This window comes from Eleutherodactylus coqui, chromosome 3 (assembly GCF_035609145.1).
Source record: "Eleutherodactylus coqui strain aEleCoq1 chromosome 3, aEleCoq1.hap1, whole genome shotgun sequence".
NCBI lineage: Eukaryota > Metazoa > Chordata > Amphibia > Anura > Eleutherodactylidae > Eleutherodactylus > Eleutherodactylus coqui.
The window spans coordinates 178,903,582-178,926,111 of record NC_089839.1 but is presented as its reverse complement, the minus strand read 5'-3'; the positions used below and the strand labels follow the sequence as shown (position 1 = coordinate 178,926,111).

The 22,530-nt window shown below is 44.1% G+C and overlaps 1 protein-coding gene across 3 annotated transcripts in view; it reads left to right on the top strand.

The window, feature by feature from the left end:
• The first annotated feature begins 1,632 nt into the window (after positions 1–1,632).
• The window catches only part of LOC136621252 (peroxisomal acyl-coenzyme A oxidase 2-like), a 99,887-nt gene continuing 78,989 nt past the window's right edge, over positions 1,633–22,530 (top strand). The window contains exons 1-6 of one of the 3 annotated variants that reach the window (XM_066596605.1): positions 1,633–1,997; positions 4,316–4,478; positions 7,700–7,851; positions 17,677–17,784; positions 19,028–19,147; positions 21,485–21,600. In XM_066596605.1, the coding sequence (XP_066452702.1) occupies positions 1,853–1,997; positions 4,316–4,478; positions 7,700–7,851; positions 17,677–17,784; positions 19,028–19,147; positions 21,485–21,600 (804 nt within the window). In that variant the 5' untranslated portion in view covers positions 1,633–1,852. The remainder of the gene's footprint in view (positions 1,998–4,315; positions 4,479–7,699; positions 7,852–17,676; positions 17,785–19,027; positions 19,148–21,484; positions 21,601–22,530) is intronic. The other 2 variants (XM_066596604.1, XM_066596607.1) reach the window with 2 other exon arrangements.

Below are 22,530 nucleotides of genomic sequence, written 5' to 3'. Positions count from 1 at the left end.
TTCCAATAGGGCAAAGTAAAGCAAACCTTCCCAGCAGCGTGGTGCAGTGTCTCCAGCTCAGCACTCAATGTGAGCCTCTCCTGCTCACACAGGACACACACCCTTCAGACTGCAACCTGCACCCATTTATGCACCTCACCTGTCTGGGCCAGGTGGAACTGAGTACTGGAATGAGAGACGGACCGGGTTTACCTCACAGATGCTAGTAGTCTCTGCGATATGTACCGTCCATCCCACACTTTACCTCTCACTCTACTACAGTATGTTAAAGATATAAATAAGGCTGGATTCACACGAACGTATATCGGCTCGGTTTTCACGCCGAGCCGATATACGTCGTCCTCATCTGCAGGGAAGGGGGTGGGGGGGTGGAAGAGCCAGGAGCAGGAACTGAGCTCCCGCCACCTCTCTGCCCCCTCTCTGCACTATTTGCAATGAAAGGAGGTGGGGCGGGGCTAAGTTCCTAGAATTAGTCCCTCCCCCGTCCTGCCTCTCCCCATTGCAAATAGTGCAGAGGGGCGGAGAGGAGGCAGAGAGGGGGCGGGAGCTCAGAGCACTGCTCCTGGCTCTTCCAGCCTCCCCTACTGCAGAGAGACACGTGCTCCGGCTGCCGTTTAACATGGTAGTGAATATCATCTGGGGTGCCGCAGCCCCCCGTCCAGTATTCACTCAGTGGCGCTGATCCCCGGTGCACACTGTGACGTCAGTGTGCACCTAGGATCCTCCTCCTCCTCCCTCCCCTCATGTCTTCTCCTTGGTTCCGTGAGAGCAGGGCGGAGGAGTCGTCTAGACGCACACACTGACCTCACAAATGGCAGCAGCGCTGAGCAGAGGGGTTCACTATTACAACTGAATCTACTGTGGGGGGGGGGGGTCACTATTACTACTGAAGCCAATGTGGGGGTCACTATTACTACTGAAGCCACTGTGGGGGTCATTATTACTGCAGAGACCACTACGGGGGTTTTTATTACTGCGGAGACTGCTATAGGGGTCACTGTTATTACTGAGGCCACTGTGGGGGTCACTATTACTATAGAGACCGCTGTGGGGAACACTATTACTACTGGGTCCACTGTAGGGGTCACTATTACTACTTGGGCTACTGTGTGGGGGTCACTAATACTGCCTAGGCTGCTGTGGGGGACACTATTTCTACTGAAACTACTGTGGGGGTCACTATTACTACTGGAGCTACTGTGGAGCTCACTATTACTGCTGAGGCCACTGTGGGGGTCACTATTACTACTGGGATAACTTTGCACATGGTGGAAATGCTGCAGAATGTCCTCAGCAGAATTTTCTGTGGCAAATACCACAGCATTTCCACAGTCAAACTCTGTGTATTTTGAAACAGCCCTGTCCTTTTTATAACAATGGAGGTAAAGTCATACATCGTGATAAGCCCAGTGCCCTGACGTGTTGGCACTTTGTGATAAATAAGCTTTTGGGTTGCAGTTTGGGCACTCGGTCTCTAAAAGGTTCGCCATTACTGGACTAGGGGGTCTTTTTCTGCTGTCAGTTTTCTGTTTCTATATTCCTCTGCAGCTTACAATTTTGGTAGGAAAAGAGTTAACAGCAGGGACAGCCTCCCTCCCTCTACAGGCTTATGAGAACACTTGTGCCTCTCCTCCTCCCACTACTCAGTACATTATTGCAAAAACTCCAGGACACTTTGTTTTATTAGTTCCTGTAGTCTAGCTGTAATCTTTGACATTAATGAACCGCTGGATCACGGCTTGTGGCCCGCCCTGAGATCAGAGTCCTGACTCTACTATCTGTCTATCTGTGAAGTTACCATTCAGACAGCCACCCTGCAAGGAAGGCCCTCGCTCCCTGTATACACTATACAATGGCCTGGTGGAAAGTGAGCGCTGCAAGGAGAGATGTTAACCCTGACCTTGCCAGTGAGAGGGAAAGACCTTCGTTCAACGTGGAGACCCTTACTAATATTCTAGATGGAGGTGTAGAGGAGACTCGCATCAGGAGAGCAGTAGGTAAGGTCTGATCTGGAAGTCATGGTTGGGCTTTACTCCTCCAGTTTAAAATTTTTTGTTTTTGCTTTTGAAACACTGGTGATTTTATAATAACAAACACAGATGTAGCAGAGCTGAATATGTAATTGATTTCTATAGGATTGTTCTCAGTCCTACGTGATTTTATAGTTTTGTTTATTTCCAGTTCAAAAACATGCAGCGTTTTCATACGCTTGTCTGGAACTGCCCTCGAGTGTATTCACCTGATGCAGTCAATTTGTACTCAGTTTAGCAAACACACTGCTAACATTGTGATTTGTCTGCCCGGTGTGAGCAGAGCTTAAGGCCTCCCTCGCACGGACGTTTTTTTTCAGTGTTTAGCGCTACGCTGTCAGAGGCTCCCATTGTTTTCAATAGGGCCTCTCACACAAGCTCAGACAGCCTCTTGATTGCAGCGTGTTGCAGCACCGCGATTTTTCGGAGTTTGTTCTATTCTTTGGAGTTTAGCGCACCTTATTCACAGATCAAGCTGCCCATAGAGAAGCATGGGCATCCGAAAATGGATTTAAAGCATGAGGACTTGATTTGTGGAAAACAAATTGCAGCATGGTCCTTTTTTGTCCGGCTCCCGCAGGGACGACTTCCATTTAAGTCAATTGAAGCCCTCCGATACGCGGCACACCCGCAGCTGACACTGCGGATCTGTCGTTGATCCGCGGGAAAGTAGGAGATTTAAAAAGAAAACGAGAACTGGATTGTGCATGTTCGACGGCAGGCCGTGAGGACCGTGCGCAGTACAGCGAACCCGGAAGAGGAGGGATCCATACGGACGCCGCTGCTGGGGAAAGCTGATAAGCAGGGCACACTTGGCACGAGCAGATTCCGTGCAGGATTCCCTGTATGGAATCCGCACGCACCGTGGACATGAAGCCTTAGAAGTAGTACTGGTAGTGCAGTTCACGAGGCACTGACCGAAACATTAGGTGTGGTGGCAAAAATATACCACTACCGGTATATATAGGAGATCTAACTTGTACCAACTGTACATATGTAATTATATATAGGAGATATCCAGGTTATACGGGCATGGTCCATATCAATATATACAGGAGGTATAACTTATACTAGATATACATATATACCAGCATGGTCCATATGACTATTTACAGGAAGATGTACATACATCTATTTCCCTGTATATAGTAATATGGGCCCTACTGTTATAAAATGGAGATCTTCCTGTAAATAATTATATATGTTCATCTGGCATAGGTTATACATCCTGTATATAGTGATATGAACCATACCAGAATAACCTGGGTATTTCCTGTATCAGATTGCACACTTACACACAATTAAGAAAATGCATCAAAAACCTGCATTCCATTTTTAAAAAGCCACATGTATTTAAATCCACATGCCGTTTTTATTAGTGTATGCGGCTTCTTAAAAACAGATGTAGTTTTTGAATTCTGAATGCATTTTTTAAAATCAGTTTTTTTTAATTGTGGTTCAAAAATGCAACAAAAATCATGAACACAGAATAAGGCCAGGCTCACACGAGGGTAATTTAATATATATATATATAATAATGGAGTCATTGAAAATATATTGATTTTCATTGATCCATTCATACTTGCATATATACATTGCGTAAAAAAGTACGCAACATGTTGTATTTTACTGCGTATTACGCACAAAAGAGCCCTATAGTTCTCAATGGGTGCGTAATAAATGCTGTATATACGCAATTACATTGCCTATGTGCGGCGTTTGAATGCAACGTCGCTAAGTGACAGAGCGGGCAATTTAAAAAAAGAATCCAGGAAGACTGCATAACAGCATGAGCACACTGGCTCCAGCGCTAACTTCCCAGTAATGCTCTTCGGGAAGAAAAGCTCCATAGATACAGCAGGGGGATGGCACATGCCACAATGAGGTCCAAGGTCCAAGGCCTATGGCAGTACAATAGAGGCCCCATGGAATTCAATGTAAAGCCTTACTACAGTAGGATCCATAGTGCTTAGGATCCTTTTAAATGCAAATATATTTGAGGGGAGGGCAGGGGGGACTGGCCAGGCTGGGCACGAATATTTCTAGTCAGAGAACTTGGATACCAGGCTAAGGCAGTGAACGGAACTCTTGCTCTGAGTGAAGGACAGCCTGGCTACAACCGGGTGTCTTTTTCTTTTCTTTTTTTTTAAGTGAAGAATTCTCTTTAGATGATATTTTTTTCCTTCTTGACCTTGCTTCTTAAGTATTTTCAATCAGTTTGTTTTCCATGTCTTACAGGTTATATAACTGATAACAGACACACTTATCTGCTCTTATTTCCTTAGTGAGCCTCGTTATCAAGGATCCCATCTTCAGCCGAGAATACATGTACTTCAAGACCCGCCCCGAGAGATATGAAGGAGCCATCAGGAATACTTTACACATGCAGAGGAAAATCAAGGAAATGGGATGGGATGAAAATGGCCGGGAGGTTAAATATATTTACAGGTTATTTACTCACATCCATGTATTATGATGTTAAAGGGATGGCTGATACAGTGGAAGTTTCTATTCTATTTATTCATTAGGGAGTCCTCCAATCTACTCAACTCCCTAAGCAATGCTCAATAGAGATCATGGCCAATGCCGGCAATAAACCCAAAGGTTACCATGCTGGGCTTACATGCTCTTGGGCTAAAGCCAGCCAAAAGTGGTGGACATTTTTAGATATATCGCTGCCTGTCCACGGCCATTTTTGCATTGCGTTCCCTGCGGTGATAATCCAGCCGCGAAAACTCAATGCACGCTTTCCATAGCGTTGCTGTGGAAAGCGCAGTCCCCCCCTGTCCACGGGTGGAGAATCATAACGATTCTCCACTCGTGGACGGCAAATCGCAGCATGCTGCGAATTTCCGTGATTCTCTGCGGTGAGCCGATCTGTCAGATAGGCTCACTGCGGAGATCCGGCTTCGCTCCCAGGCGGCGGCTCCGCCGCGGAATATCCCAACTCCTGTCGACAGGCAGCCTAAGTTCCATGCTGTCCTAACTCCACCATTGTTCAATTTTCTATTAAAATTAGACATACAAATGTGTAACTCCCATCAATTACGAGGATACAATATTACATTGGCTCTGATTGTATGTTTACGAGAGATAAATTCTATTTTGTACAAACTCCCCAGGATACCGTATCATCCAGGCCATTGTGTTATAACTGCTTTGACCAATATCTGAGTTTTGTCAGCTCACAAGTGGAAATGTAATGGCACTGCTGAGAATGGAGAGCGCAGTTGGGCTAACTTCACATAGGCAAGGGAAATATCGGGCTGTGAATCATGGCCTGTTATCACCCTTGCCATCCATGTGAAAGCTCCAGGGATGCAAGGCGTTTTCATGGGAAAATGGCCTTGCATCACTGCGGGGATGAAGAGATCCTCTGCCGTGGCAGAGATAGCACAGTTCTCTCATTGCTTTTAATGGGGCTGGCCCTGCTGCCAACAGCCCTTTTGAAAACTATGCAGCTAGATAGAACATGCTGTGCTTTGTTTCTTGCATCGCATCGTGCTACTAGGTAGGAAAAAGCCGCTCATGTGTATGACCCCAATCAACAGAATGGGGTTCATATCTGTGAGTCTCAAAACCCACAAATCTCGTGTGATGTTCTCGACCGCGTGAAGCCGGCATTAGACATGATGTGAAACTGCATGAAATTATTGCTAAGTGTTTTCCTACTACCTAAAATTGTTCCACAAGCACTTTGTTCTTCCTGGTTGCTGCTGACCAGGACTTGTGCTACCGCTGCCAATAGGGATCAATAGTGATAGGAGGTTTAGAAAACGTTCTTCCATTTGCAAAGCAGGACACTAAAAAAAACCAAAGTTTGTCCAATTGCACAAGCGTTCAAACGTTATAGGTGCAGCCATGAAAATTTTTCAAAGTGGAACTTAGAACACTATGCAACTAAGGCCTCCCTCACACAAGCATTTGCAGAAACTTAGCGTTTTTCAACCCTGTGTTTACTGTAGATTCAGCCCGTTATGCCGGATTCAGATTAATGCGTTATGCCAACGTTTTGGCTGCGGTTTCAGCACAGCTGAAAACGCAGCCAAGGATGCTGGGGAAAAAAAATCAATCCTCTCCTTGTAGGTGCCGTCGGGATCCCCCGCTGGTGTTTTCGGAGATTCGGGACGGCTGCCGGGCACTTGTCAAGCTGGCAAAGCATCTATTGCTAGAGATTGGGATTGAATTCCCCACCTCCCAGCAAGAGATTGCTCTGATTGGCTGAATCGGCTCAGTGACAGCCCTCTCAGCCAATAATAGCCAGCGCTGGATGCCCCAATGCCAATGCTGTGCTTTGACGCCTGTGTGAGCAGCCCCATTGAAATGAATGAGAGCATTGTACAGTGTTTAGCGCTGCGCTGAAAAGCAACGCTAAACACTGTACAAAAACGTATATGCAAATACACCTGTACGAGCCCCGTCCTTCATAAATGGCTGGTGCACTCTTGCTCTGCTCAAAGATATCCAAGAATGGCTGAATATGAGAAGTCCTTTATTTTAAAGGCGCAATGGTCTCTTCTTAAAGGATTAATTTGTTTAGAGAGTACTAAGAGGTATAACCTGAAGTTCTTGGTCTCCGATGCAAAACTTGCGACAGGGCCTTCACCATATGCCAATTATCAGTACTAATCTGAAAGTACTAATGACCACTTGGCCATGAGTGAGTGAGTTAAATGTTCTGCGCCTGATCACATGACCGTGACATTACCACAGGTCCTAAAGCATAAAACATGCAGAGCCTGACAGCAGCTATATGCTGACAGGACCTGTAATGATGTCACCATCAGGTAATGAGCCACATGGGCTCTGACCACCGCCCCTGATCACATGACAATGATGTTATCACAGGTCCTAAAGCAGCAGAGCCCGATGAGGTGTGTGTGTGTGTGTGTGTGTGTGTGTGTGTCGGTCGTGCATGTAAGTACTGATAATGATGTCATCACAGGTCCAAAAACACCAGCCGTGTACTTACAACTCCAGCGCCTTTCACTATATTATATTAGGAAGTGGCGCAACACTGGTACTATAGTTTTCTTAATAATCGCTAGTGTCTTCATATGGCCCCCCTTAGGCCCCAAAGTTGGTGTGACTGAAACATCTACAACCCCTATAGCTTCGCCCTTGAAGTATCAGAAACCTTTCATTCAAGACTTTGTTGGAATCTTAGATCCTGAACAACCAAAAAATGTGATCATTTAACAAGTCTGAACACTTGAAGATTGGAAAATAGAATAGTCAGCCTGGAGTCCATGTAGATAGAGGAGATTATATCACTTAACACACATAGTTTTCAATTAAATTGCTGATTGGGTTTTAATATAAGAAAACCTCAAGGCCATTAATTACCGCATTAAACAAAGCTATTAAATTGGGAGTTCAGTAATACGGCTGGGATCACTTTCACCAATTATCGAAAGCTGCGCTGATCCATTTGTAATGGGAATTTGTGCGGATTATAAAGGAGGAGCCGCGTCTCCAAGTTTGTCTTTAAAGTTTTCAAAATTACTCTTTTTGTATTGGTTTTGAGTTATTTGATGTCATTTCATCTATTGATTTCCATGGTTTTACTATGAGAGCACTACTGTGGGTCTGTGTTGGTACAAGATCTCTCAATATCAGAGATTCCAGTCTTGTCAATTTATTTTTCTATTCTGATCTTCCAATTTTAGGGCACTAAATGGAGAACTTGGTCTTAACATACACAATGTCTTTAGGAAAACACTCAATGCCCTGGGCTCAGATGAGCAGATTGCCAAATGGATGCCCCTTGCAATGGATTATAAAATTCTAGGAACTTACGCACAGACTGAACTAGGACATGGTAAGTCCATTCTATCCTGAAATGACCCATAATGCATGACTTAGAAAGAAGAATCATCATTCTAAAGGGTGTGTATGTGTGTGTGAATGTGGCAATTATGCCACATCTGATTATGAGATGGATGTGATGGAGCAGAAGTTGTTACGTGCTCCAATATAATTGTATCACAATCAGTGTTATTTTTTTATAACTCTATAGGCAAAGATAAACAGACTGACAATTTCAGCACAGCCGTATATGTATGTAATTTGCATATGTTGCAATCCTCCTTCAGAGGTTTATGTCAAGAGTGTGATGAGAGGACCCTTAGTTGTAAATATATACACTAGCTAATAATTTCCACTTTTCATTTCACTTCATAGAATGGTAGAGTTGGAAGGGACCTCCAGGGTCTCGGGTCCAACCCCCTGCTTAGTGCAGGATTCACTAAATCATCCCAGACAGATATTTGTCCAGCCTTTGTTTGAACACTTCCATTGAAGTAGAACTCTCCACCTCCCGTGGTAACCTGTTGCACTCATTGATCACCCTCACTGTCGGAAAGCTTTTTCTAATATCTAATTTGTGTCTCCCCCCTTCCAGTTCATCCCATTACTTCTTCTTTTTTTTTTTTTTTTTTTATTCAAAGATTTTACTTTTTCAATAACAATAATCACAACTAGACCCTGGACAGATTCAGGTCTTGTACAGTACACTTTTAAAAACCATTAACCCTTTCTAAATATAAAGAGGGTTACTGTGCTTATTTAGTTCTATTGTCCATGTATCATCTTGGGTCGTTCTAAATGCAGTAGCCTAACGCGCGGCTAATCATTACACATAAAACATAACACATACAACATAAAATGCAGGATAGGGGGGGGAATGGGGTTGGGTGGGGGGGGGGGGGTAAGGGTATACATTAACCCTCCAAGTTTACCTCTCACAGGAGGACGCCCGCAGACTCCGCCTCCCATTACCAGGTGTCTCCGGGGTCGTTAGTTTTCTGACTCCTGCTGTGGGGGCCCCCTATGGGAAGCACCCCGCTTAGGTCTCCTCCAACGTCCAGGGTGTTCTCCCTCCACATAACGGGGCAGGACACCCACCTTGAGGGTGTGGAAGCTCTTTATGAGGGGGTGGGGTGAAGTTGTGTCCCCCCGGGAAGCCCGGGGAGGGACATGTCACCCTCTGTCGAGGTGAATTAATGTGTGTCTCTGGGCTTAGCTCATGCGTTTCCACAACTCCCATTCCTTAATGAATTTCTCGTGGGTGTTTCTCTTCCAACTAGTAAGTTCCTCCAGGTTATAGATCAGGTCGACCTTTTCTCTCCATTGAGCCACAGTGGGAGGTAATTTTTGTAGCCACAATTTCGGAATGAGTGTTTTCGCTGCATCTATCAGCAAGGCGATCAATTTATCTTTTGTGGGGTGGAAATTGGCAGAAGGCTTCCACAGGAAAATTATCTCCGGTGACAGTATAAAGTTGGGCCTGATGCTTTTTATAGAGAGTTCAATCTCTCTCCAGAACGGGATAATGGACGGGCAGTCCCACCAGATGTGACGGTATGAGCCGCCTTCGGCTTCACAACCCCAACACCTGTCATGCGTGGCCAGCTTATGTGTGTGTAACCTTTGTGGTGTTCTATACCATCTAACGAGGGCTTTATAGTGGCATTCTTGCAGTGAAACACACGGTGACAGGCCAAAAGCTAATTTTAAGATAAGCTTTGTGTCTTCTGCTGTGAGGGAGATGTTTAGCTCTTTCTCCCAGGAGGTGAGGAATGCGGGCTTGTAGCCTGTGGTGGGACTAATAAATTTTCTTTGTACTCTCACTACTTGTTTTTGTTTGGGCGCGCCCTCCGAAAAGAATTTTTCAAAGGGGGTGGAAGGTCTGGTGGATCTGTATTTCCTGAGGAACTCTTCTGTTATTTTGCTAATGTGTACTCTGTGTAAGAAAGAGATTTGCAAGTTTGCGGTCAAGGTCTGTCCGGCCTCGCTCGACGTCTGGTTCGCCAATGCTTGCGCGTCTCCTATCTTGGCGCCTGCGAGCCCCCGCCATATGTTTCTTATGCTCGGGTCTGTATCGATGCCCACCAAGTTGCACATGGTGCTCAGTGGGGCTATTGGGGAAGGATCAGGTGCTAAGCTGGGCCTAAGTGTATCCCAGGTCTCACAGGGAGCTCTCAGAAGGGGGTTGAATTTCTTGGAGGTGTAGCGATGCCTAACAGGTCGCCATAGGTCTTCGACCATGGTATCCCCATGTACGTATGCAGCTAATTTTTGGAGGAGGGGGTCTCTACTTGGGTGGACTAAGTCCAGCCAATAGGTGAGCTGTATGGCTCTGTATATGTTGGGGATGTTAGGCAGGTCCATCCCTCCTTCCTCTCTTCTTTTAGATAATAGACTGAGTGCGATTCTTGTTTTTTTCTGTTTCCACACATATTTGGCTAGTAATGAGTTGAGGTCCCGAAAGAATGGCCTGGGAATGTGGATTGGGAGCATGCGTAGTTTTGTACGTGATAATGGGGGTCACATATGATTTAACGATATTCTTCCTCCCAAACCAAGAAAGGTATGGCAAGTCATATGTGCCTAGCAGATTTTTAACCTGTGTCAAGAGGGCTTGAATGTTGGTTATGTATAGGTTTTCTACCTTCTTGGTGATTTTTATCCCTAGGTACTCGATATAGTTCTCTTTCCATATCAAAGGTGATTCGGACCTCAGAATGTTGCTGAATTTTGGTGAGACGGAGACATTCAATATTTTTGACTTTGCGTAGTTTATTTTAAAGTCTGAGATGGAGCCAAAAGTGTCCAGGATCTTAATGAGGGGATCCCTTTCCGCGGGTTCGATACGACGAACATAATGTCGTCGGCGTAGGCTGCCAACGAAAGCCCTTGCCAGCCCGCCGTTAGCCCTTCAATTTCTGGGTGCTTTCTCACCTCCTGTAACAGGGGCTCTAGCGCTAGTACAAAAGGGGTCGGGGAGAGCGGGCACCCTTGTCGCGTCCCGTTGCGTATGTCAAACGCCTGTGAGAGGGAGTCATTAATTTTTAGCCTTGCGTGGGGTTACTGTACAGGGAAAGTATTGCTGAGACCCAGGGGCTTGGAAAGTTGTAGTTGAGCAATACCTTCTCTAGATACGTCCAGTTAACACGATCGAACGCCTTTTCAGCGTCAGTACTAATCAAAACTGTTGGGATTTTGTGTGTTTAAGCAAACTTTATCGCGTGTAACAACCTGTATGCATTGTCCTTTCCCTCCCTTCCCTTAATAAACCCCACTTGCTCTTTATGTACTAAATTAGGGATGTGGTCCTCCATCCTCCTGACTAGGAACTTTGCCCATAATTTCACATCGACATTAATGAGTGAAATTGGTCTGTAGTTCGCACAATTTTCTGGGTCTTTGTCCCCCTTTTGTATGAGGGTGATATGGGCTTCCAACGCTTGTTTGGGAAATACTTCGCCCTGTAGGAGTGAGTTGAAAAGATCTTTTAGTTGTGGGATCAGCGTTGCTTTGAAGGTTTTGAAATATGTGGCGGAGAAGCCGTCCGGCCCAGGGCTTTTACCTGATGGGGTAGCTGTGATTATGTCATCTATCTCTTGATCTGTGGCAGGTGTCAGAAGGGCTTGTGCGTCCGTCTCATTTAGTCTGGGGAGTGCTAGTGACTCTAGGAAGGCGTTTATCTTACTTATATGTAGGGTTTGCTCTGTTGGGGTTGGTCGGTCTCTTAAGTTATAAAGCTTAGTATAGAAGGCCTGGAATACTTTAGCTATTTCCTGTGATGAGGTCGTTACTATGCCTGCCTGGTCTTTTATTGCATAAAAGGGAGCCAATTGGGAATATCTATGGGCTTGAGGTCCAGCAGTTGCCAGCTGTTGCATAGGTCGTCTGGCGTTCTGATGTTAATTCTTTTGCCTCTGTGGGTCACCCCCAGGCCAAAGCGGAACAGCCAGGCGTACCTGATATTCTTCGCCTTTAGTGCTTCCAGCAGGGGTCTTAAAATTCTGCGCTTGGCCAGCGTGGTGGGAGAGAGGTCCTGATAGAATTGAATTACCGCCCCTTCATACTGTAGGCCCCTCTGGTTTCTAGCCGCCTCCAGTATAGATACTGCGTCTGGGTATGTTAGCAATGTGCAAATCAAGTCCCTTGGGGGGGTCCCCCATTGATGGTTGAGGGCGCAGAGCCCTGTGTACCCGCTCTACTATGATGCTTGCTGCTTTGTCTGCGCCTAGCAATGTGGAGAAGATCTCCCAAACCACCTTAGGGAGGGCCTCTGTCGCCCAGGATTCAGGGACCCCCTTAATGCGAACATTGCAGCGGCGGCTGCGGTTCTCTAGATCTTCCTGTTGCAGCAGGGCCTTGTTAAGCTGCTGGTGTTGTATTTGTAGGGCCTGTGCAAGTTCTAGGGAATGTGAGGTGATGGCTGCTGACGTTCCCTCCAGGTCCTCCACTCTCCTACCCATATGTCTGACCTCTTCTTTTATAACCGTCAGGTCTGCTAGGACTGGGCTCATAGCCCTGGCTATAAGGTCCCTCATAAAGCTTCTGGAGACTCCCTGCTCCTCTTCTCCCTCTGATGATGACTCACCCCCTCCTGCACTCCGAGGTCTCGGCTCTGCTGCCGGCGCCATTTTGCCTGGGGCGCAGGGGGAGCGTGCAGCTCTCTCCCTGAGGTACTTTTGCAGGTCTGCTTGTCCCCGGGCCGGTCTGGGTGTTCCTGAGGACTCTCCGCTCCTCTCCTTGGTAAGTTTACCCATTTCGGGGTCTGATGGCTGCAGCGGGATGTCTGTATTACTGCCTCAACGACGGAGCTGCTCTAACAAGCGGCCATCTCTCTCCGCGGTCAGGCTCCGCCCCCCTCATCCCATTACTTCTAGTCTTTCCTTGTGCAAATGAGAATAGGGCTGATTCCTCTGCACTGTGACAGCCCTTCAGATATTTGTAGACCGCTATTAAGTCTCCTCTCAGTCTTCTTTTCTGCAAGCGAAACATTCCCAGATCCTTTAACCGTTCTTCATAGGACATGATTTGCAGAGCGCTCACCATCTTGTTAACTCTTCTCTGAACTTGCACCAGTTTTGTCTAAGTCTTTTTTTTTCTTAAAGTGGGGTGCCCAGAACTGGACACAGTATTCCAGATGAGGTCTGACTAAGGAAGAGTAGAGGGGAATAATGACCTCACGTGATCTAGACGCTATGCTTCTCTTAATACATCCCAGAATTGTGTTTGCCTTTTTGGCTGCTGCATCATATTTTTGACTCATGTTCAGTGTATGATCTACTAGCTGATATACCCGGCTTCGCCCGAGTTAATTTAGTACTGGTGTTTATCTGGTGTTCACACAGAAAATCTTATAAAGTCGTCTTTACTTTAGAGATAACGAGGAAAAAAATATGTTCACTATTTTGCATGGTTCTTTGCGTTACCCAGAAAAACACGTGGAGGCAACCATGCGACATGACATCAGGAAGTAAGAGAATTAGATTCCGTACGTAAAATTTGGACGCTAATTCTTTTGTGCTTAAAATTGAATAATCAAGTTGGAACCCATTAACTATTCCTATTTTAGACATAATCTATGATTGTGCCAAATTTCATGTTTCTATGACATCGGGAAGTGAGAACATTAGATTCCGTACGTAAAATTTGGACGCTAATTCTTTTGCGGTAGAATTGAATAATCGAGTTTGGACCCATTAGCTTTTTCTATTTATGACATCAATGTTCGTGCCAAATTTCAAGGTTCTATGACATCGGGAAGTGAGAGAATTAGATTCCGTATGTAAAATTTGGATGCTAATTCTTTTGCGCTAGAATTGAATAATCGAGTTTGGACCCCTTTTACTGTTCCTATTTTGGAGATAATCTATGCTTGTGCCAAATTTCAAGTTTCTACGACATCTGGAAGTTAGAGAATTAGTGGAGAATTAGTGGCGAGTCAGTCAGTGAGGGCTGTCGTCTTTTTATATATATATATAATATTAGTATACCCAAGTGTTTTTCACATGTGCTGCTGCTTAGCTAAATTCCTCCTATTCTGTATGTGCTTTCTTCATTTTTCTTGCCCAGATGTAGGACTTTGCATTTCTTCTTGTTAAATACCATTCTGTTAGTCGCTGCCCACTGTGCAAGCTTTTCTAGATCATTTTGAGTCTTCTCTCTCTGTCTTCCCTAGTGTTAGCTATCCCACATAGCTTTGTGTCATCTGTAAATTTGATCAGTTTCCTATCAATTCCCTGATGAACAACACTGGGCCTAGGAGAGAGCCTTGTGTTGCCCCACTTGATACATTCTTCCACTTGGATGTGCAGACATTTATGACCACTCTTTGCCTTGCCTTCTCAATCCCATATTGGTCATTTTTTTCAATAATTATAGTATGAGATACTTTGTCAAATGCTTTACTAAGGTCAAGATAAACTATATCCACCACATTTCCCTGATCAACTCAGTCGGTGATACTGTCATAGAACAAAATTAGATTAGTCTGGCATGACTTGTTTGTTACAAACCCATGCCGGTTCTGGTTAATTACTCCATTTTCATCTAAGTACTTGCATACATGCTGTTTAATAATTCGTTCAAAAATCTTTCCTGGTATAGAAATCCGGCTCACAGGCCAGTAGTTTTCTGGATCCACATTCTTCCCTTTTTTTGAAGATAGAGATAACATTTGCCCTTTTTCCATCTTCTGAAACTGCACCTGTTCTCTGGGAATTTTCAAAGATTATGGCGAGTGATTCAGCAATTAACTCCGCTGCTTCCTTTAGTATCCTAGGATGTAATTCCTCTGGACCTTGAGACTTGAATTCATTTAACTTAGCTAAGTGTTCCCTCACCATCTCTCTGCTTACAGATAGCCTGCATTCTTCTATTCCCCCAATAGCATAGGGAAGATTAGTTGATGTTCCATCTACTTTCTGAGAGAAAATAGATACAAAATAGGAATTTAAAAGTTCGTCCTTCTCAACACAACTCTTAATCAACTCGCCATTTTCATCTTGTAAGCATCCAATAGCATCTTTGACTTTTCTTTTGCTCTTGACATACCCCCAAAATCCGTTATTGCTTTTGGCCTCTGTTGCAAGCCTCAATTCATTATTACCTTTAGCTTTTTTGACACTTGCCCTATAGTTTCTGCAGACTGCATTATATTTTTCTTTAGATATTCCCCATCTTTCTAGTTGCTAAACATATTTTTTTCTTTGTTTATAACGTGTTCAAGTTCTGTGTTCATCCATCCTGGTTTCTTTAAATGCTTACCTTTCTTCGTTCTTTTAGGGATTGTTAAAGATTGTACTTTGAGAATCTCATTTCGCAATATTTTCCAGCCTTCTTGGAGATTTCTGTCCTTAAGAACATCCAGCTATTGGATTCTTCCTACCCTCTTTCTGAGTTCATTGAAATCCTCCTTTCTGAAACCCAACCTTGAGGTCTGAGTTTTCTCAAGTCTTCCTCCCCTTTTTATTCAAAATTCAAGGATAGCATGATCACTGCCTCCTAAGGTCCCAGCCACCCTTACTTCCTCAACCATTCCCTCCCTGTTGGTAAGAATTAGGTCCAAGATAGCAGATCCACTTGTTTTCTCTTCTACCTTTTGGAAGATAAAGTTCTCAGCAAGAGCGGACAAGAATTTGTTGGATCCATTACTTTTACCTGAGAGAGATTCCCAACAAATGTCTAGATAGTTAAAATCTCCCATAATCACTATCATGCTTTTTGGAGAGCTTGGCCATCTGATGTAGAAAGACTTCATTAATATCTTCTGCTTGTCCAGGCGGCCTATAGTAAATGCCTACAATGGTGTCCTTCCTGTTGTTCTCTCCTTGTATTCTTACCCAAACAGTTTCCACAATGTACTGGATCATATTTTTCTCCAGCAGGTTTCAGGGTATTCTGTAGCTTCCTAATTGTATAGTGTGCACACATAATGAAAGAAACCAATCATCAGCCTTGAATCTCAACCAGCTCTTCTGAGTTATAATCCTCAGATCCCTAATTTATTGAAACACATAATACCTGCTGTTTATGGGCGTTCAACAGATTACATCAGTAACATATACATATTCTTATTCGCTGGGTCATATAGAATTCCCCGCCCCCTCCCCACACCTCTCTCTCAAGTCCAGTGTGTAAACCAGTCTTAGTTCTATCAACATGTGGTCAGTTAAAAGTAGTTTTCTTTGTCTGAGAAGTTGGAGAGTGGAGGAGGGGCTGGATACACTTCTTCAGTATTGCAATGTGGCTTTAACTCTTTCCTTATGCAGTAGAGCTTTATATTAGGCTGAAGTCACAAAACACACATCTTTCACCATGCCCTTGTCCAGCAATTACCATAATGAGATTATGCAGCCATTTGCCTCTACAGAGTTAAATCACTACAGCTGCGCAATACTTCTAGTTTATTACAAATCAATAGACATTTTACGCTAACTAATCATCATGTCTACTACAATAGAACTCCTATGCTCTGAAGCTTAAATCGCGGTGGAGATGAATGTTTTCCTAACATACAACGCAACACCTCCTCCCTTTTTTGGGGGGGTCAGTTTCTAAATAAGTTGTATCCTTCAAGCCTTGTATTCCAAATGTGTATCTTTCCACCAAGTTTCTGGGATGCCTATGCCATCATATTTCTATTCCTGTGTTAGGAGCTCCAATTCTCCTTGTTTGTTTTCCATGCTCTGTGCATTTGTATAAAAACATTTTAGTTTGTGATCGGTGTCTCTTGCTCCTCTACTTCTGAATTTTTTGTCTTTGTTCCTCTTTTCCACTTCTAATAGCGAGATTCTCAAATGTATTAATTAGCTGTATATTTTTACCTGGCCTTTCACTTCCCTTCCCATATTGTTCTAGTTTAAAGCTCTACTAATGAGCGAAGCAAGACGCCCACCAAATATATGCTTACCTGTTTTTGTAAGGTGCAACCCGTGTCTATCAAGCAGTCCATCATATAGGTAATTCACTCCATGGTCTAGGAATCCAAATCTTTGCTGACGGCACCATCGACGTAGCCAGTTGAAATTCTGCTATCCAATCATTTTAGAACCAAAAAGGTGCAGCATTTTCTATTTTGGTCAGTATTATGGACCAAAATCACCCATTCAAGTCTATGGGTGCATTAAAATACGCTGTGAATCCACATGTTACATGTGTGTTCACTGTGTTTTTACGCATGAAGCCAGAAGACGGTGTTCTTTTTCACAGAACTGTGCATTTGTGTGCACATTGCGCAACACTTATAGACTTCTATGGAGCCCTTTGGTGCACATATGCACACAGTATAGAGCATGTCCTATTTTTTTGTGCATGCAAGTAATGCATGCGCAAAAGATGGAAAATGAGAACAAACCCATTGATATAAATGGGTTCTATTCTCTGCGTATTGCACATGCAATTTTTGTGTGCACAAATATGCCCATGTGAAGGAGCCAATATACTGCTGTCAATAGTTCAAAAGGGTAAAACCTGGTGACAGGTTCCCTTCAGCCACTAGATTTTATTGGAGCAGCGCACTCTTGGAGTAAGTATGGTACAGCGTCCAACTGCTTGGCATTGTTATATTAGTATTATGTATCATCTGCAGACAATAAACCATGTGTGTTCTCACTTCGTAGTCCCAGGTATTTTCTATAACTCCCATTTGTGACCAATTTCCCACTGATGTCCAGTTCTCCGGTGGGAGTCTCGGATGTAGGCTCCCTAACAATCAGATATTTGTAACTTCAGACCCGTATCTTACTAATCCAGTTAATGCCAGAAAGAAGGAAAAGCGTTTCTGTGAACCACACATCTGCAAGGAAAACCTCTGATGCATTTCTGTTATGTACTGTATCTGCAGGAACATATCTGCGGGGTTTAGAGACTACAGCCACCTTTGACCCTACCACCCAGGAATTTATAATAGATACTCCACAGATAACGGCAACAAAATGGTGGCCAGGAGATTGTAAGTCATTTCTTTTATTTATTTATTTTTACACTCCACTTCTTGATGTACACTCATTGTCAAAAAGCAATCCATCCTCTAGAAGATGTCAGAATTGATTGTAACTTTCTCTGTGTGATTGTAACGTTGATAAAGGTAGGTGATTACAATATCAGAGCAAAAGGAGAATATATTGCGGAAAACTGACCCCTTGAAGGGAGGCTCTAGTACCCTGTTGTACCTCCTCTAGCTTGTATAGGTGGGCATGCAGGCTCTAGTTCCCTGTTGCATCGCCTCTAGTTTGGATACAAAATGTGATACAGGTGGCATGGAGGCTCTAGTACCCTGTTGTACCACCTCTAGCTTGTATACAAAATGTGATACAGGTGGGCATGGAGGCTCTAGTACCCTGTTGTACCACCTCTAGCTTGGATATAAGATATGATATGGGCGGGCATGGAGGCATACTGATTCTCTTTGGTATCCTGCAGCGTATCGCTCCACATTTGCTCTAACTGAGTCTCTAGTTCGTGCAAACTTGTAGGCTGTCTAGGTTGGTGTCCCAGATGGTCCCATACATGTTCTATAAATCTGGCGACTGGGCAACCACAGAAGTGTAACAATGTTGTGGGGACATTTCTGTGACCCTCTTGTATGTGCGGCCAAGTATTATCCTGCTGGAAGATGCCTCCTGGAAGCCACCATGAGAGGAACACACGTGGCTGCAGAATGTCCTGAACATATGGCTGAGCTGTCATTGTCCCTTGTTGCACTACTTGGGGAGACTGACTGTCATATGCGATAGCCCCCAGATTATCACACCAGCAGGGGGCAGGGTGCCGCTCGACAGCAAAGACAGGATTGAGGCGCTCATCCCGAGGTCTCCAGACACAAACATGGTGGTCGTCAGTGCCCAAACTAAACCTAGATTTGTCACTAAAGACAACCCAGTACCACTTTGTAGCAGTCCAGTTTCATCGTTCCACTGCAAATGGTGACACTGGGTGTCGAAGGTCATCACTACACACAAGTAGTCTCTGGTAGCTTTTTTTTTTTTTTCTTAGACCAGGGGTGGAACCACTTCTAGGGCCTCTTTCATTTAATCACAACTCTCATTGTTTGTATATCTGCCTGAGATGTAACTGCATGCTGAGTTTTCAGCAAGACAATAATTCCTTATAGCGGCTATTGTTTGCACTAGATAGATAGATAGAATCTCATGTATATGCCTATATAGTTATTTTTGTACTTCTCATTTTTATAGTAGGAAAAACCAGCACACATGCTATGGTCCTAGCCCAGCTATGCAGCAATGGACAGAATTATGGCATGCATCCATTTATAGTCCAGATTCGAAGTCTGAAGGACCACTCTTCACTACCAGGTAACAATCGCAGTTTTTCAGTATCCCTTTTCAGAATTGTGAGCATTAATGTTGACTTGGTTCCCCTTTGCTGTACTAGCCATAATTTGCCTTATTTCCCCTTTGCTTTACCCTTTACTTGTGCAGTGGGATATGTTGCAATCCTCCTTCAGAGGTTTATGTGAAGAGTGTGATGAGAGGACCCTTAGTTGTAAATATATACACTAGCTAATAATTTCCACTTTTCATTTCACATCATAGAATGGTGGAGTTAGAAGGAACCTCAAGGGTCATCAGGTCCAACCCTCTGCTCAGTGCAGGATCACTGAACCATCCATATTTGTGCAGCCTTTGTTTGAACACTTCCATTGAAGGAGAACTCACCGCCTCCCATGGCAACCTGTTCCACTCATTGATCACCCTCATTATCTAATATCTAATTTGTGTCTCCTCCCTTCCAGTTTCATCCCATTGCTTTTAGTCTTTCCTTGCAAATGAGAATAGGGCTGATCCCTCTGCACTGTGACAGCCATTCAGATATTTGTAGACAGCTATTAAGTTTCCTCTCAGCCTTCTTTTTGCAAGCTAAACCTTTCCAGATCATTTAACTGTTCTTTAAAGGACATAGTTTGCAGACCACTCTTCATTCTAAACTTGCTCCAGTTTGTTGATGTCGTGTTTTTTTTTTGTTGTTGTTTGTTTGTTTTTTTGCTTTTTGTTGTTGTTTTTTTTTTTTTTAAATTGGGGCACAGTATTCCGGACGAGGTCAGACTAGGGAAGAGTAACGTAAAGTCCCGTGGTGCAGGCACAGTCGTCACCGACTCATTGGGTAATGTCACATCGTAACATTTTCTTGGCAGACAGTTTGCCATTACCTTAAGTAAGAGTAGAGGAGGATAATTAACTCACATGATCTAGACTCTATGCTTCTTTTAATACATCCCAGTATTGTGTTTGCCTGCTAAGGGTCTCATGTGGGGTAAATGGGTTCTGTCATTAAAAAAAAAAATTCTATTCCTTCCCAGGCAGTCTAATTATCTCATCATCTTCTTCTTCCCGACTATTTTCTCCGGGCTCTTGCACTCCACCTGGGTCACCTCACCTCCAAGTGGCAGATTCTTTTGCTTCCTGTCACGAAGCGTACGTTCACAGGCAGTTGTCTTCCTGCCCGGCAATGTACGCTATGTCACGAGTTCACAACCTAGCAGGAAGTTGCGAACTATTGCAGGGACTGCGCACTTATGCTGCCTCTGCAATAGATCCGCATACCTTACTGGCCAGTAAACGCTACATCACGAGGAACTGACCTTCACTCACCTGTAGGAAGAAGAATATGAGGAATACATGCTTCACTACAAGAAGAGCAAGATCTGGCTGGCTGGAAGTGACCTCTGGGACTGGAGAAGATCAGCAAGGAGAAGATGTGATAAGGAGTCTGCCTGGGGAGTTTAACATTTTTCTTCTTTTTTTCTTTAATGACAAAACCCCTTTAAGGCAGCAGAAATGCAGTCCTAAGCTCTTGCTCATGACCTGAATTTTGTGGGTTCAATCCCTGCTTGGTTCAGGTAGCTGGCTCAAGGTTGACTCAGCCTTCCATCTTTCTGTGGTAAAATGAGTACCCATCTTTATGGTGGGTAAAATATGACTGGGAAAGGCAATGGCAAACCATTTGGCAAAACAGTCTGTCAATAAAACATCACAATGTGATGTCACCCTAGGAGTCGGTCATGACTCGGTGCTTCCACGAGGGGACTTTACCTTTTGGCTGTTACATCACACTGTTGACTCATGCTCCATCTGTGATCTATTAGTATACCCAAGTCTTTTTCACATGTGCTGTTGCTTAGCCCAATTCCTCCCATTCTGTATGTGCTTTTTTTTTTCATTTTTCTTGCGAGATATAGCACTTTGCATTTAAATACCATTCTTTTAGTCACCGCCCACTGTTCAAGCTTTTATAGATCTTTTTGAATCCTCTCTCTCTTCCCTAATGTTAGTAATCCCTCCTAGCTTTGTGTAGTCTGTAAATTTGATCAGTTTTCCATCAATTCCCTCCTCCAGATCATTTATAAAAATGTTAAACAACACTGGGCCTAGGACAGAGCCTTGTGGTACCTCACTTCATACATTCTTCCACTTTGATGTGCAGCCATTTATGACCAGCAAAATCATTCAGCCAGTTGTGAATCCATATAACTGCTGCCTTGTCGGTCCCATTTTTGGTCACTTTTTTTTAATTTGGATGGTATGAGATACTTTGTCTAATGCTGCTTTATTGAAAAAATGAACAACTGATATAAATACTGTGATTATTATGTTTGTTTTTTAATCACAACACCTCATGTAACCTCTTTTCAGGAATATCCGTTGGGGACATTGGGCCCAAGATGGCTTTTGAGAATGTTGACAACGGATACCTCATAATGAGGAATATTCGAATCCCAAAGGAAAACATGCTAAGCAGATACTCTCAGGTACCCCTGTACATGTAATATATATGAGATACCATATCTATAAGACACCTTTTATAACACAGTGGGCTTAGATGCAGTGGCTCAGCTTTAGCACACCTCTAAATAAGGCAGTCGTCAAGTAATTGTCAGATACCAATTCTACACAGTGATAGTGATTGCAGTGCAGTTACCCTCTGTGACCACTTTAGCTGTGTAGCACTGTGGCTGTGCAGCTACAAGGTTTTGCCTGTTCAGTTTAATGACAAGCCTGTTCAGCTAGAAAAGCGTTCCTCCGTAGCTTTGTGATGCAGAACACAGTCGAGCAAAAGCAACGTATGTGCTTCAGCAGCACAGAGCTGAGAACCAACAGCTCCTCTTACACTGGCCACAGCCACGAAGGGCAACCTTAAGGAGGTAGGAGATGAAGGAAGAGGGGCACAGGTTCTCCTAGCCCGTCCAAGCTGCTCCTGTCAGGGCCCTGCTGTAGTTACATCATATGGCTCAGCAGTTGGGACAGTGACTGACTGGGCAGAGAGAGGGTATGCAGTCTGCACAGTGCCCAGTGGTGAGCAGGAAAGGATCTTCTGGACCACACACTTTTCATGCAAGATAGCTGGAGTATGTGTTTTTAATGTATATTATAATTTTTGTATACAGGATGTATTTAATGTGCATATTTCTTTTACCTATATGGTTGTGTGTGTTTGTTTGTTTGTTTGTTTTATGTACATACTGTACCATGCAACACTCTAAAATTGTATCTACTTTAGGCCGCCTGCAGCTGAGCGGAAATCCCGCCGCGGGATTTCCCGCGGGATTTCCCGCGGGATTTCCGCCGCTGAAAGTCTGCATAGGAGTGCATTACAATACGCACTCCTATGCAGACGGCCGCGGTTTGGCCGCGCGAAATCTCGCACGGCAAACAAACCGTGGCATGTTCTAATTTTCTGC